Source organism: Annulohypoxylon truncatum (genome assembly GCF_022578515.1).
Source record: "Annulohypoxylon truncatum strain CBS 140777 unplaced genomic scaffold F4807scaffold_3, whole genome shotgun sequence".
In the NCBI taxonomy this organism is placed as follows: domain Eukaryota; kingdom Fungi; phylum Ascomycota; class Sordariomycetes; order Xylariales; family Hypoxylaceae; genus Annulohypoxylon; species Annulohypoxylon truncatum.
This window is the reverse complement of record NW_025953789.1, coordinates 1048955-1064125: the sequence shown is the minus strand read 5'-3', so window position 1 is coordinate 1064125 and position 15171 is coordinate 1048955. Positions and strand designations below refer to the sequence as shown.

The 15171-nt window shown below is 52.6% G+C and overlaps 4 protein-coding genes across 4 annotated transcripts; 2 read left to right on the top strand and 2 right to left on the bottom strand.

Moving 5' to 3' along the window:
- The first annotated feature begins 84 nt into the window (after window positions 1-84).
- Window positions 85-7235, top strand: F4807DRAFT_409588 (uncharacterized protein). The gene is made up of 2 exons (XM_047996555.1): window positions 85-6657; window positions 6717-7235. The coding sequence occupies exons 1-2, from the start codon at window positions 473-475 to the stop codon at window positions 6982-6984; spliced, it is 6453 nt and encodes a 2150-aa protein (XP_047858420.1). The 5' UTR covers window positions 85-472; the 3' UTR covers window positions 6985-7235.
- A 71-nt stretch (window positions 7236-7306) lies between these two features.
- On the bottom strand, window positions 7307-9259 carry F4807DRAFT_204609 (WD40 repeat-like protein). The gene is made up of 2 exons (XM_047993845.1): window positions 8152-9259; window positions 7307-8081 (listed from the first exon to the last, which is right to left on the bottom strand). The coding sequence occupies exons 1-2, from the start codon at window positions 9153-9155 to the stop codon at window positions 7469-7471; spliced, it is 1617 nt and encodes a 538-aa protein (XP_047858419.1). The 5' UTR covers window positions 9156-9259; the 3' UTR covers window positions 7307-7468.
- Window positions 9260-9625: 366 nt separating this feature from the next.
- On the top strand, window positions 9626-12575 carry F4807DRAFT_409586 (DNase I-like protein). Its single transcript, XM_047996554.1, has one exon. It carries the CDS (start codon window positions 10236-10238, stop codon window positions 11973-11975), a length of 1740 nt encoding a protein of 579 aa, XP_047858418.1. The 5' UTR covers window positions 9626-10235; the 3' UTR covers window positions 11976-12575.
- F4807DRAFT_449853 (kinase-like protein) lies at window positions 12085-15017 on the bottom strand (the record flags this gene model as incomplete). Its single annotated transcript, XM_048000065.1, has 4 exons — window positions 12085-12088; window positions 12542-13488; window positions 13528-14083; window positions 14140-15017. The coding sequence occupies 4 exons, from the start codon at window positions 15015-15017 to the stop codon at window positions 12085-12087; spliced, it is 2385 nt and encodes a 794-aa protein (XP_047858417.1).
- Between the last annotated feature and the right edge of the window lie 154 nt (window positions 15018-15171).

The following is a 15171-nucleotide window of genomic DNA, read 5'->3' as shown; positions in this document are numbered from 1 at the left end:
GGTTCAGTCTTATCGACTCCAGATAAGAAACTAGTCGGTGTCAAAGGTTAGGAGGGGGGATACTGTTTCTAGTCGAAGCTTCTGCGTCTCAATTTATTATGACGGTAACTGCCTTTTTGCATAGCTTTTCTTCCTTGGGAGGTGTGTTGCAACTCTTTGTCTTGATTATATAAGACCGACCATCGAATCTTAATTTAATAAGATACCTACATCAATAGCACAACTTAGGACTGTACTCCTCCCAGTCCTCCCTGACGCACCTACGTAAACGGAACCCACCACATTCCGAGATACACCTTTCTTGACAGACTCCACACGTGCTATCGCCACCTAGCCTACCGACTTCGACCTCATCCTTTGTAATTTCGTTGCAAATCCTCCCGAGACCTACACCATCGACTCCCCTAATCTGTCCCCCGAGACGAAACCTGTATTCCCAAATCCCAATTATGACATTACGCCGAGTCTAACCATGGACGCCGGACTGTCTACCCAAGAGCTGCAGCTCTGTCAGCATCTGATAGAGCTGCCCAAACGTTACAGATACCGATACGAAGAAGCCGCATGTCGAGATCTATTATATAATCTCTTCTGGTCGATGGCTGGAGGCCGGCCTGAAAATCTACGGCTATTCTTCCCCGACGGCAAACTTACTCCAAAGAGCACCCTGAATCTTAGAGAGGCGCAGGGAGCGGTGGATGGAGCCGAATACACAGAAGCAGCCCGCGGCAAGGCATGTGGCCACATATTCCGAGCTGGAGAGGCGTCATATAGCTGCAAGACATGCAGTACTGATGACACTTGCTGCCTATGCAGCAAATGTTTCAACGCTACAGACCATGCGGGCCATATGGTAAGAATCTCCATATCTCCCGGTAATAGTGGTTGCTGCGACTGCGGAGATCCGGAGGCGTGGAAGACTCCTATGTTCTGCACTATACATAGCGAACGCGAGGATGATCGGTCGAAAGGAAAGGGTAAAGAGGCTGCTGGGCTGCCCGACGAGGTTGTTTCCAATATTCGCATGACCATATCGCGAGTCCTCGATTTCATCTGCGACGTCATATCGTGCGCTCCGGAACAACTCCGACAGCCTAAGACGAAAGAATCAATCGAACAAGATGAGAAGATGTCTCGCCTAGCCTCTACATATTGTGGAGGAGATATCGACTCTCCCGAGGAATACGCACTACTACTCTGGAACGACGAGAAACATACTGTTAAGGAAGTACAAGATCAAGTTGCACGTGCATGTAGTACCACCTCTGAGGAAGGATATAACCGAGCCGTAGAGACTGACTCCATTGGTCGGAGTATTTTGAAATACGATACGAGCATTGAGAGGCTTCTGGCAAACGCCACTGTTCTCGAACACATCAAGATAACTGTCACCATTCGGTCATCGCGCGATACGTTTCGAGAGCAGATGTGCGGGACTATGATTGACTGGTTGAATGACATCGCAGGCTGCGTAGTGGGAAATGACCACAACATCCTCCGAATGGTCATCTGTGAAGAACTTCTGAAGTCCTGGCGGAAAGGAAGCCCTGGAACGCATGCCATGCCGGGCAAGGATGGTCTTGAGGATGAGGAAAAACTCGAGTATGATCCATTAGAGGCCCATTCGGCTACGCTATTCATCCAACGCGCGAGATTCTTGGCGGAAACCGGGAACGCGGCTACCCTAGCCGAATTTCTCGATACTGATGACGATGATGAGGACGATGATGATGACGAGGATATGGACGGTGGCAACCGCACTCCCTCCAGTGAAGAGGACAATGATGAAGACGAAGACGACGATGAAGACGTAATGATGGTAGACATGGGACGGCCAGATGCAGGTGCCGATGTAAGTGTATCCGACTGGAACGCGCCGGGTATAGCGTCTCTCGAAGAGGAAGAAGCCACAATGGCAGGTTATCCACCACCTCCGCCGCCTCCTCCCGTGCCGAGACGCACGACCAGAGATCGGGACCTCACGCCGTCAGACTCAGATACCGCAGAGCCGTTAATCGCCCCAACCGTATATGCGAAGGCAAATCTTGAGATCCCTAAGACTCCGGGTTTATCAAAGGCAGACAAGGCCGCTCCGCCAAAGCCTGGGCGGTACTGGGTTGAAACGCCCACAGCTTACATGGAACGTGATCGGGTTCATCCATTTGAGGACGTCTTCCAACGAGTTCGTTTAGACTGGCTGATCCTGTTTGACCTGAGAATGTGGAAGAAAGTTCGTAATGATTTGCGTTCACTATACATTTCTACGGTCGTTACCATCCCCGAGTTCAAGAGGGTCTTAGGCCTCCGATTTGCTGCCCTATACACAACTTTGGCACAATTATACCTTATTGGAGACCGGGAACCGGACCACTCGATCATCAACATCTCCCTGCAGATGCTTACCACACCATCTATTACCGCCGAAGTGGTGGAGAGAGGCAACTTTTTAACAACTCTCATGGCAATCTTATACACCTTCTTGACTACCCGACAAGTCGGCCATCCTTGGGAGGTCTCGTCAAGCGCTGTCCTCGGATTCGATACAGGCTCAGTGACCAATAGGCGGATGTACCATTTCTACGTCGATCTCAAGTTCCTCCTCGGCTCTCCTCATGTTCAGGAACGCATGAGAACCGAAGAGAGGTATTTAATGCAATTCCTCGACTTGGTCAAACTTCATCAGGGCATCTGCCCGAATGTCCGAGCCGTTGGAGAGCACGTGGAATACGAAACTGATAGTTGGATCGGCGCCTCGTTGATGACTAGGGAAATCAACAGGCTCTGTAGGCTCCTATCCGGCTCCTTCCGGGGTCTTCCAGAACATGATTCTTTGTATCTGTGTAAGGCCATTCGAACGACGGCGAAGAGTGTCATCATCAATTCTGTTGGTGCCGAACGTGCCAGATTCACCCAGGCCGAGATTAAAGATGAAATACGGTTCAAGGCGCTGAGTGACTTCGAATTCGCCGGAGAGGCTACAAAATTTGAAGTAGTGAAGTTCAACGTGGAGGAGCAGTCAATTAGTTTCCATCATGCGTTGCACTATACTCTTTCCTGGCTGATCGAATGTGGAAAGCACATGTCGCCCCAACAACTCAGGTCGATCCTGAACTTCACTTCACAAGAGCTCAAATCAAAGCCTAGATCAATGGGCCGGAAGTCTATGCCCAGACGGGAGTATTCTCCGGAAGATTATCTCATGGCTGCATTTGATTATCCTCTACGCGTCTGTACCTGGCTTGCCCAGATCAAGGCGGGAATGTGGGTGCGTAATGGCATTAGTCTAAGGCACCAAGCTGGAACATACAAGAATATCCTACACAGGGACGTTACTCATGCCCGAGATATCTTCCTATTGCAAACAGCGATGGTTGTTTGTAAGCCGAGTCGTGTCCTTGCCTCTATTGTCGATCGCTTCGGCATGGAAAGCTGGATCAAGGGATTGTTCGAGCTCACTTCGCAAGCCCAAGATGAGATACAGCACCTTGACGTGGTGGAGGATATGATTCACTTCCTAATCGTCTTATTGAGCGACCGAACCTCGCTTATTCCCGTCAAAGATGAACAACAGACTCATCTGATGGCGATGCGCCGTGACATCACCCATGTTTTATGTTTCCGACCGCTGTCCTTCAACGAGATAGCTAGCAAGCTTCCTGAGAAATTCCACGAACACGAGGACTTCCAGCGTGTCCTGGACGAGGTGGCCACATTTAAGTCTCCCGAAGGTGTGTCGGACGTAGGAACCTTTGAGTTGAAGCCGCAATTTATTGAGGATATTGACCCATACATTGCTCACTACAATAAAAACCAGCGAGAGGAATCAGAGGCCGCTTACCGCAAGTGGATGGCCAAAAAGACAGGCAAGCCTATCGAAGAAATTGTCTACGAGCCCAAATTGCGGCCGATCGAATCTGGGATTTTCATGGGGCTGGCTCAATTCACGAGCACTGGGATGTTTGCACAGATCATCTACTATTGCCTCCTATACCCTCTAGTTGCGGCCAAGTTAACGCCCAAGGTTCCGTTCACCAGGATAGAAACGTTCCTGCAAGTGGTTCTACATTTAATTCTCATCGCTATTGCCGAGGACAAGGCAGAAGCGACCGAGCCTACCGCCGAAGCCGGGTCTTTCGTTTACATCGCTTTGACGACGCACGCCCGTAGCAATTTCATGCAAGATGCTCCGGCTCGAAAAACTATTGTATCGCTCCTGGATATGATGTCAACTAAAGAGGAGTTCAAGGCCTGTCACGCCAAGATCGCACTGATCTTGAAGAGAATGAGACAGAAATACCCACAACACTTCGATATGGCGTATAACCGACTGGGCATACCCGTGGATCGAATTGACACGGCATCCCCAGCCAGCACGCACAATGCTGAAGAGGAACGTGAACGAAAGAAGAAAGCCGCTCTCGACCGACAAGCCAAGGTTATGGCACAGTTCCAGCAGCAGCAGAAGAGTTTCTTGGAAATGCAAGGGGACGTCGACTGGGGTGAAGAAGAGTGGGACGATATGGACGAAGCCAAGCCAGTGGAAGAGCAGAAGAACTTTTGGAAATACCCAAGAGGTACCTGCATATTATGCCAGGAAGATACCGATGATGGACGTCTCTACGGAACCTTCGCACTCTTCACTGAGAGCAAAATTTTACGACAGACTGATCTCCAAGACCCAGATTTCGTGAGGGAGGCTGCAAGCACGCCCGTGAACCTTGACCGCTCAGCCGAGGCAATACGTCCGTTCGGTCTTGCCCACGAAAACAGACAGGTTGTGGAAAAGATAAAAGCAGATGGGCAGACATTTGTCGCCGAAAGGCAAGGTCTCGGCAAAGGGTTCCCAGCTAAGCTATGCCGAACAGGCCCCGTATCCGTTGGATGCGGGCATATTATGCACTTCAGCTGCTTCGATATGTATATGGAAGCGACAAGCCGCCGTCATGGGCACCAGATCGCCCGTCATCACCCCGAGTCATTGGAACGTTTAGAATTCGTGTGTCCTCTCTGTAAAGCCCTCGGGAATGCGTTCTTGCCTATATCCTGGGACGGTAAAGAAGAGTCTTATCCAGGAATCTTGCAAACAGAATCGGATTTTTCATCCTTCATATCCACAAGCATGGCGGATCCACACAACTCAGTCATAAGAGGGGACCAATCTCAAACTGCATTCGTCAACTACTTGCGAACAAGGATGCCGGACTGCCTCGAGAAAACTAGTGCCAGTCTGCCGGCCTTTTCCATTTGGGAACCGACCCCTTTTAGGACTGTCCCTTCGGTTTCGTCTTCTAGTGACACATTCTCTCTTGCAGCTACCCCTGGATCGAGTATACGGTCGCATTCGCCAGAATCGCAACACGGCGACAAAGAATTAATGCTGACCTATAGACGCCTGCGCGATACTCTTCGCAAGAATAAGCTCTTCAAGGCCCTTGACATCGAAATCAGGGATGATGATTTGTATGCCAGCGATGTATTGGCGCAGTCTGTGGGATATTCGATCTCCGCTGCTGAGATCCAACAACGGGGCACTGAAGCTCAATATGGAATGACATTGATCGAGCGTATGCCCGAACAACTATTGGTCCAACTTCGAATCCTGTCCGAGACGGTATCGTCATATATCGCGGTTGGTGGTCTCAGGCATTCAGGGGATAATCAGGTTGAGGTGGAATTCCGCACTGGTAGCGAGCGCCAGTTTTGCCAGCTGTTTTCAACGCAGTATTATGATGGGGCCGTGGGAGCTGAACATCGGCCATTCGATGAATTTCCGCCACTGCTTAGCCAGGATATGTTTATTTTCCTATGCGAGACTATGTTCGGCGTGTCCCCCGCGCTGGGCATAGATCCGATGCATTTGGTTCGCCTCTGCTATCTCGCTGAGATAGTCAAGGTCGTCTACAACGTATCTCAGAACCTGACACTTTCTAGTTGGCTCGAATACATGGGCAACCGAAACTCAGATGACCCTGCGATGAACAATTTTGCCAATTTCTTCCACTGCATCACGGTAACTAGAATGAATTTGGAGCCAGCACCTGATCAGCCTAACAAAGGATTCGACCAGCCGGGCTTAGACAGTCTAGAAAGTCTTCATTCATTCGTTAGGAAGTACGCCCTAATCTTCTTGCGAAAGGTTACAATTCTCCTCCACGTTCATCTTGGAGTTGACTTCAATAGTCACATCTCTCCGGTTCCGGAAGCAGATGAACTGACGCGTCTAACGGCCGCGCTGCGGTTGCCATCTTTTGATGAGATGTGCACTGCTCTGACACCCTTGGGTACCCAATTTGGATGGCCGCCACGTATCGAAGCTATGGTCAAGGGCTGGCTGCGCCATCAAATACGGTCATACACCACGAAGTACCTAGCTTCAGAAAAGGGCATTGAAGAGATCCCACCCGTTTCCGCTCAGCTAAGTCATCCTGGAATCTTCGAACTTGTTGGATTACCCAGGAACTTTGATACTCTGATCGAGGAGTGTGCTAAGAGAAGATGCCCTAAGACTGGCAAAGACTTGGCCGATCCTATCGTGTGCCTGATGTGCGGGGACATCTTTTGCGGACAGACTATGTGTTGTCTTATGGAATACTCGGAACCAGGACCAGACAAGCCATTGATGAGAATCGGGGGTGCCCAGCAACACATGCTGTTCAAGTATGCTATAACAAATGTCACGTCGTTTATCACATTTACTAACCTGAGTGTTTCATTAGGTGTCAGGGCAATATCGGACTCTTCATTAACATTCGCAAGTGTGCTATCTTCTACTTGCATCGTACGTCAGGTAGCTTTAGCAACGCACCTTACATCGACAAGTACGGAGAAGTGGATATCGGTTTGCGCCACGGGCGCCAGCTCTTCCTCAACCAGAAGCGCTACGACTCGATGCTGCGCAACATGTGGCTTAGCCATGGCATCCCTAGCTTTATTAGCAGAAAGCTGGAAGCTGATATTAACAGTGGTGGGTGGGAAACCATATGATTTTGACGAGTATCGTACATCGTACTGTGATCGATATGTAGCATTCGACAGAGCAGATAACAATGTGCAAGAAACGTCGTTGGTATTCCGGATAGCCCTTGACTCATTTTTTTCCCTTCTTTTTTTTGCTCTTTTGGTGTTAGGAGTTCTCCACTCATAGGTATAAAGGAAGGGTCGGGATTCATTCGCCATGCATTACGACATGAAGAGTGCTGTAGGGAAATACAAGATGATTATTAATATATATTATATCATCATAATGCGTCGGTTGCTCGTCTGTCGAGCATGAGTAAATAGGCTGGTACATAAAGTAAATACGGACTTTGGGAAGGCTCCCTGCCTCTTAGGATCCATGCGCGTAGTAACGAAGTCGGTTTTATTTTCTTCGCCTTTTTCGTTTCCCCTTAAATGCACACATATTACGTACCACTTATATTCCCTCAGCACAGTTAGCTGTAAATAATTTGGGTATGCCCTCCTCCTACTAATCTTCTTTTTTCACATCCTCATCCTTAAGCGGCGATATACTCCCGGTCCCGTCCCCGTTAGCAGTAGCAGCGACCCCGTCTTCCATATTTACGTCTTTCGCCCCGGCAGCAGCCACGCCGTTGACCTTGGCGGAGGCGGCGCCCGGGCGGCGGTGCTTGTACACCTTGATGCGGCCGTCCTTGCCGGCGCTGACCATGGTGTCCCCGTGGACGTCGACCCAGAAGCAGACGCCGTCGTGGGCGCCGTCGATGCGCTGGACGACCTCCTTCGTCTTGACGTCCCAGAGTACGACGGCGCCGTCCTCGCTGGGCGCCGCTATGAACGCCCTCCCACTCTCGTCCGAGGTGCCGTTGCTGTTATCGTCGTTGTCGGAGGAGGAGGAAGGTACGGTGCCGAAGCACCCGCCGATGCTGAACCCGCTGTTCTGGTGCCCCTGGTACGTCTTCTTGACGGTGCCGGAGACGTAGTCCCACAGGCGCAGGCACGAGTCCATGCTGAAGGCGAGGACGTACCGCCCGTTCGGCGCGAAGCAGACGGATGTTACCGGCGGGTTGTCCTCGTGCACGAGGGTTCGGAGACATTGGCCGGTGGAGGTGTCCCATATTCGGCTATTTGTTTTTAAGGCGGCTATATTAGTTCCCGTAGATAGAGCATGTATGGAATAGAACTAAGACTTACGTCAACCCGTCTGTACTACAACTAACGACCAAAGTCCCGTCTCTGCAAAAATCAATGCCGCTCACGGGGTCGCTGTGGGCAGGCAGACTCCTCATCAGCCGGCCGGCACGCACGTCCCAGAGGAAGACGGCCTCGTCGTAGCTGCCGCTCGCCAGAATATTCCCCTTGGGCGAGAAGGCGAGGCAGTAGACGTAGTTGTGGTGGCCGAGCAGCGGCTTGCCGCCGGCGCGCGCGCGCGGGCGCCCCGTGACGCGGTCCCACAGCCGGATGGCCTTGTCGTCGGACCCCGAGGCCAGCGTCGCGCTGTCGGGCGACCAGGCCACGGCCGACACGCCCGCCATGTGGCCGACGAGCGTCTCGGCGTGCGCGCCCGAAGCCGCGTCCCAGATCCGCACCGTCCCGTCCGCCGACGACGACGCGATCCACCGCCCGTCCGGCGAGATCCGCACTTGCGAGATCCCGTTCGTGTGCCCTGTTAACACCATCCGCGCTACGTAGTGCGGCTTCGCGGGTTGGGGATGCTGTCGGGAAGGAGGAGGGGCGTCGCGCGCGGCGAGGGCGGCGTCGTCGCGGAGTTGGGAGCCTGGTGAGGGCGAGCGGGAGTCGGATTGGGAGGGCGAGCGTGATCGGGAGCGAGGGGTTCGCGATCGTAAACGTGAGCGGCTCGAGGAGCGGCTCGAGGACGGGGAGCGCAGACGCGAACGCGTGCTAGACGTCGGCGATATGCTGTGCCGCGAACGGTCGCTGGAGTAGTCGTCTGTGTCTCGTCGACGTGGCCGGCTCCGGTCCCTGCTCCGGCTCGGGCTTCGGCTCCTGCTTGGCGTCATGGACGGGCTGTCTAGCGTCTTCTCGCGGATGGAGACGCGGAGGGTGTGCTTGTCGTCGGCTTTATCCGCGGCGTCGTAGTGGCGGACGGGCGTGGAGTCGGTGCTGTTGTCGTCGTGGACTTTGCGGCGCTTGGAGGGGGGCTCGGGGGCGGTGGCGGCAGCGTCGACGCCGGACATGGCGTCTTTCGTTCGTATAGCGTCGGATCGAAAATACTCGTTGTCAGGTACTCTCGATTTTACTCATCTGCCCTAGTTTAATCTCGACGCTAGTGTGACACGAATGAAGCATAGGCTTGGGCAAACGGTAAGGCTACGCAGATAGGAGGTATCGTCAGCCTCGTGTGCGAGTTTGAAAGGTTGACGGTAATGGAATTTGACAAGGCTGAATGGCAAACAGAAATTTTGGTGGGTCTTTCATAATAAGCTTAAATCTTCATTGGGCCGTCGGGCTATTAATGCGCTCCACTTTTAGCGAGCTTCCCGGCTTCCTAAACCCGCTAATCTTTATCGTGCCTGGCATAAGATTGGAATTAGGGGCGTGGGGATCACGGTGCGATACAGTGTCGGAAGGCACTGGTCGTGACAAAATCGCCGGCTTCCTCGGCAGGTACTGCCTTCTCAGGAACGAATCCCCGTCGAATGACGATCTAGAGAATCTTCCACTTTCCGATGCAGGGGGAAACTGCGAGTCTAAAAATCTCCCATGCAGGCAAGGATGGAACAATGGAAGCTTTAATGAAGAAATTGGTGTCATCCCTGCAATTAATGACATCGATACTTTGTACTAGCTAATTTTCTTCCCCTTTGATCAAGTTGCTCGATTTATGCAAATCTCACCAGCCATTGTCCATTGTCTCTTCCCCGCGAAGTTCATGTGGAGTTGTCTCATCTTGCTGTGAAACTGACGATTCATCTTGAGATTGCCGATTCGAAGCGATTTATCCTTATTCTCTCTTTCCGTAGTCTCGGGTCCTCGGTCTTAGAGACAGTGGAGGCTTGAGGAACGTTGGTCTAGTGAATAAATTTGGTTGGAAGGATCGCTAAATCCCAGTCCACGCATGCTGCAACTGCACAGGGGAAACATCCTATCATATGGCACATGAGCAACTAATTCGACTGTTCATATTTCCATTTACCAAAGGAGCTACTCACCACACTTCTTCCTAGACAATTCTAGCAAAATACGTTTAGGGAAGGAAACGAAAAGACGACTAAAGCCCTCTATAAGAGAAGAGAAGGAAAAATATAGGAGCCAAGATGGACGAACTCCCCATCGAGCTCAACGTCATCACGCTAAATTGCTGGGGTCTTTTACACTTGAGCCAGCACCGCGCCGAGCGTCTGACCGCCATCGGCCGCGAACTCGCCGCCGCCGACCCAGCACCACACATCGTCGCGCTGCAAGAATGCTGGACGCAAGAGGACTACCGGACCATCCGGCGCGAAACCCGCTTCGTGCTGCCCTTCGGCAAGTTCTACCATAGCGGTGTATTCGGCGGCGGCCTCGCCATACTGTCTAGATGGCCCATCGAGGAGAGTAGTATGGTCCGGTACCCTCTTAACGGCCGACCGACCGCGTTTTATAGGGGCGACTGGTTCGTCGGCAAGGGCGTGGCGTGCGCGCGGATCCGGTACGGCCCGGGGGACCGCGATATTGTGGAAGTTTTCAACACACATACTCATGCTATATACGAACACCCACCCGATAAAACCGACAGCTACGTGGTCCAGCGACTTTCGCAGTCCTGGGAAATGGCCAAACTAGTCCGCGGTGCCGCCGAGAGAGGGCACCTAGCCATAGCGCTGGGTGATTTTAACGACGTGCCGCTGTCGCTATCATATCGCATGTTAACAGCTCACGCCCCGATAAGAGATGTGTGGAGAGTATTAAACCCGGACTCGTCTCTCGGCTCCGCCATCCACGAGCTCGAGCGCTCGCGGCGGCGACCCATACCCTCTGCTGCCTTCAACCTGGCCGAAAATGGCGTTACGAGCAACAGTGTGTACAACACGTGGAGGTGGTCCAAGTCCGATCAACGGGCGCTGCGCTCGGGCAAGGACTCCATGATCGTGCCGCCGGACACGCCAGATCCGCGAGGCAAGCGGATCGACTACATATTCTTCTCGCCGCAAGTCTGCTCGACGACAAATCCACATTTTAGAGAACTTAACCAGGCACGCACGAGCCATGATGTCGGCGAACGCAGCACCAGGACCAGGGGCTGGGTCGTCAAGGACGCGCGTGTAGGCATGCTCACGCGGCACCCGGACCTCGGCTGCTCCCTCAGCGATCACTTCTCCGTCGAAGCCACTCTCCTGCTCCACACATCCGACACCTCCCTCGCCACCACATCCCCCAGCCGCCCACCCTCCTCCCCTCCATCCCCGCCCCCAAAACGGCCCTCTAGCTCAGACTCGCACCTCGCCGCCACGAAGGCGGGGACCAACCACCACGCGCGCTCGCTCCTGGCCCTCGAGCACGGCACCTACCTCTCCTCGCCCACGGGCTCCGAAGTCCGCGTCGCCTCGCGCCTCGAGCTAGACCAGTCCTACGACGCGCAGCTGCGCGACAGCGCCCGCGCGCTGCCGACCCTGCGCGGCGAGGGCCTGCCCTGCACCCTGTACGATGACGTATTATCCCTGATCCACGCCTACGACGCGCGCGAGCGCTCGCAGCGGCGCTGGCGCATCCTGCATTTTTTCCTCTGGCTCTGCGTCGTCGTCGCCTGCTACGTGGCCGTCTGGTTCGTGAAGCCGTGGCCCGGCGTCGCCTTCGCGTTCCTCGTCCTTAGTAGCCTCGGCTTCGCGCTCGGCCTCTTAGACGGCCTTATGGGCTTGTTGTTTTTTGGGTCAGAGATCCGCGCCCTCAAGGAGTTCGAGTGGGAGATCCGCAACGCGAAGGCTACCGCTAGCGGGGCGCATGGGCTGAGGGACGAGGAGGGGTGTGGTGCTTCTACTGTTGCTGGCGGGGAGGAGGTGGGGGAGAAGGTTTGGTGATTGATTGATTGGTTGATTAGTTATTTAATTAATTGGCGAGGCTGTGTGTGTGTTTACGTTTATGTTTGCGTATACGTATGATCTCGCTATTTTCGATCTACCTACCTACCTACCTACCTACCAACCAAGTAGGTATATTTCTAAGGACAGAAATTTTGGAAGGAGCGAAATAATGGACATACCGACTTACTTTTTCCTGGGACGAGGGAAACGCTTGTTTATAATGCACGGAACGATTAAAAAGGATAGGGGCGATACGAGTCGTGTTGGAAAGGCGATTACATACTTAGGTTATGAATTTGTAATGATACCACGAGGACGATACAGGTTCCATCCATATAGGGATACTGTTCTAATACTAATTTTTCTCTCCCGTCTGACTGGAATTTTTCCAGCGATCCCTATTTTCATCCTCTTGCTACTCTCATACCAATTTGTTAATCATGAGCGAGTTCCCTTCCCACCAAAGCGTACCTAAGTCTTCGCCCCGAAGCCACCACTGTCAGCCCGCCGCACGGGCGTGGTACCAAGCCCGATAGGAAGCCAGCTCAGCACTTTCGTTCGACTTCCCATTCCTTTTTCCATCTTCTCTACCATCCCAACCGGCCATAGCCAGAGGGTTATACTCTTTCATGCGCTGATATGGGTACCCCATGAACGCGGTCTGCTTGCGCACCTCCAGCACCGTCCCTTTGGTATTTCGATCCCTCAGTAGTTTATCGCGGGGCCGCTTCCGCTCGCGACGCCCATACCCCCTTACAAACGCCTTCATTGCTTCGCGGGTTTCTGTGTCGGGTGCTGTGGCTTCGATTTCGTGGTCCATTCGTTTGAGCTTGGCCGAATCGTACGGCACCGACACGAACTGTCCGATAACACCCCGTACATAGCGTGGAAACTTGGCGAGTTGCGCTTGCATGGCTGCTATCTTTTCGGGGCTCCTGTAAGGTGCGATTCGGGGGAGTGAAGGACTAGGAAGCCCACCGGCGATACTACCGATGTTTAGAGGATTTACCGACAGTGATAATTCCTCCATCTCAGAACTCGTTTCCGGTTCTGACTCCGACCAATCCGATATTGGCTCCTCTTCATCGAAGTAATGTGTATCCTCGCACCCTGAGAGTTGTGGGACAAACGGCGGAGGAATTTGCTGTAGCCGGTCCCAGGGGATATCACGGAACCACTTATGTGCTTTGATATCCTCTCCGTCATGAGGATATACTGCTCTTCCCGTCCAGTCTTGATATCCACGACGGTGTCGGCCTCTTCCTAGGTGCGAGGCCTCCGGGGTTGTATCCCGGTAACGATATCGTCTTGACGAAATACGGTCCTCTTTTTCACAGATCAGGTTGGCAATAAGATCCATGCATCGCCTCGAGATAACCGGGCGGGGTGGGAAAGCGAATGTCTGCTTGTGATTGACAATATTACGCTTCGTCTGCTGGCGACCACCCTCATCCGACAGAAAAGGGGTATGGCCGTATAAACATTCGTACAAAATGACGCCGACACTCCACTAATCGCATCTTGCATCGTAAGCACCCTCTCGGATGACTTCTGGGGCCATGTACTGGCTTGTTCCCACGCAAGATCGAGCAGCGCTCCGGTTACCGCATCTGTTACGCCAATTTAGAAGTGGTTCATCCGGCAATGCTGAGGACGAGGTCAGGTGCGCTGGATGGCGCTCATGCTTCTGCATCGCCTGAGCTACACCTTGAGCCCATTTGACAGAGCCTTGTAAGCCTTCGGCACGATCGAGGGCATCTCCCTCTACCGGTATACCGAATCGTTGTAGCAAGCTATACCGTTGCGTATGGTAGTAACTCGTGTCGTGCGACCAATGGCCATCAAAAGCCAGACCGAAGTCTGAGATCTTCAGATGGCCAGATGCGGAAATGAGAAAATTGTCCGGTTTAATATCACGGTGTATACACCGCAAAGAATGTGCCTCCTCGATGCACAAGATCATCTCGGCGATGTAAAATTTAGCGACTGGTTCGTTGAGAATGTTTTCTCGGATAAGAAGGCCGAGAAAGTCGCCTCCAGGCATATAATCCATCACGAGATACAAGTTCGCACAGTCCTGGAAACTAGTGACTAATGACACAATCCTAGGATCGTATTCATTAGCCTTGAGTCTTGATGGCGTTGATAGATAGTAACGAACCACTTCGAGCCCTCTGAAGCAACTAAGAAGTCTCTTTCGGCGCGCAAATGAGCCTCTTGGCTCGTCCTCAACATTGCCGACTTTCGTATCACCTTCATGGCGTATACTCGTTTGTCCTGTGATACCTCATGTACGAGAGCACCTAGTTTCGGTTTTTCACGTACAAGCCTCACAACACCGAAACTCCCCTTCCCAAGGATCTTCAAAACTTCGTAACCGTCAGCAAGTTGGTTATGCTTCCCTTGCACCGCGCCGATACTTTTCGCCTTCAAAACGCGACTTTCACGGAGATAATTAGTCTCCTGCTTGCAAAACCTCCGGCGTCTAGCAGCCTTCTCCGCCTCTGTCAGTCCACTAGCGTGGTATAGTTCTCCTTCTAGGTAACGCCGGCGAAGCGAGCGTGGGCTAGGCTTAGAGAGTTGTTCGTCAAAATAAGTCTCAAGAAAGACTTTTGCGGCCGCAGCTCGCTCGACAGTTAGAATAGTCGGTGTTATTATGTCGAGGGCCGTTTCTTGGATTGTTGTTAGGTTCGACTCGGTGATCGAGGTGGTTGTCTCTGGCTCCTTGTCACGAATCACTGTAAAGGTCTTTTTGTCTCCTGAGGTATTCTCTCGCTTAGACTCAAATGAAGTCTTGCCAGTAGTGCCGGTTCCACCAGTTCCCCCGGTAGTTTGACCGGACGATTTGCCGCTGGAAGTCGTATTACTGTTGCTATACGAGTTACCGCCAGAATTTGAAGAGACTACAGTCTCAGGGGGGTGAAGAGAATCATTAGCAGTTCTTTCCATGGACCCGAAGGACATTCTAGACTTGGATCGAATTCGATGAATAACGGTGACAGAGGCGCCGAAAGGACTTCGGAGGAACGGCATAGACATCTTCTTCCTGAACCGTCGACGTGTTTGGGATGGCTCTCCATTAAAGGTGGGAGAAGGTGCCGGCCATGTTGCTGGTTCCTTAACGGAATTACTCGAATCTAAAAGCTATAGTTAGAAGAGTTGACTACGATATGTTCTGTTGGGTCGGGAGACC

Excerpts from the sequence above, each read along its gene's own strand:
- F4807DRAFT_409588 (XM_047996555.1), top strand. The coding sequence starts at position 473 with ATGGACGCCGGACTGTCTACCCAAGAGCTGCAGCTCTGTCAGCATCTG. Across the intron at positions 6,658-6,716 it reads CAGCAACACATGCTGTTCAA|GTGTCAGGGCAATATCGGAC; the intron begins GTATGCTATAAC and ends GTGTTTCATTAG.
- F4807DRAFT_204609 (XM_047993845.1), bottom strand. The coding sequence starts at position 9,155 with ATGTCCGGCGTCGACGCTGCCGCCACCGCCCCCGAGCCCCCCTCCAAG. Across the intron at positions 8,082-8,151 it reads TGTAGTACAGACGGGTTGAC|CCGAATATGGGACACCTCCA; the intron begins GTAAGTCTTAGT and ends AAAAACAAATAG.
- F4807DRAFT_409586 (XM_047996554.1), top strand. The coding sequence starts at position 10,236 with ATGGACGAACTCCCCATCGAGCTCAACGTCATCACGCTAAATTGCTGG.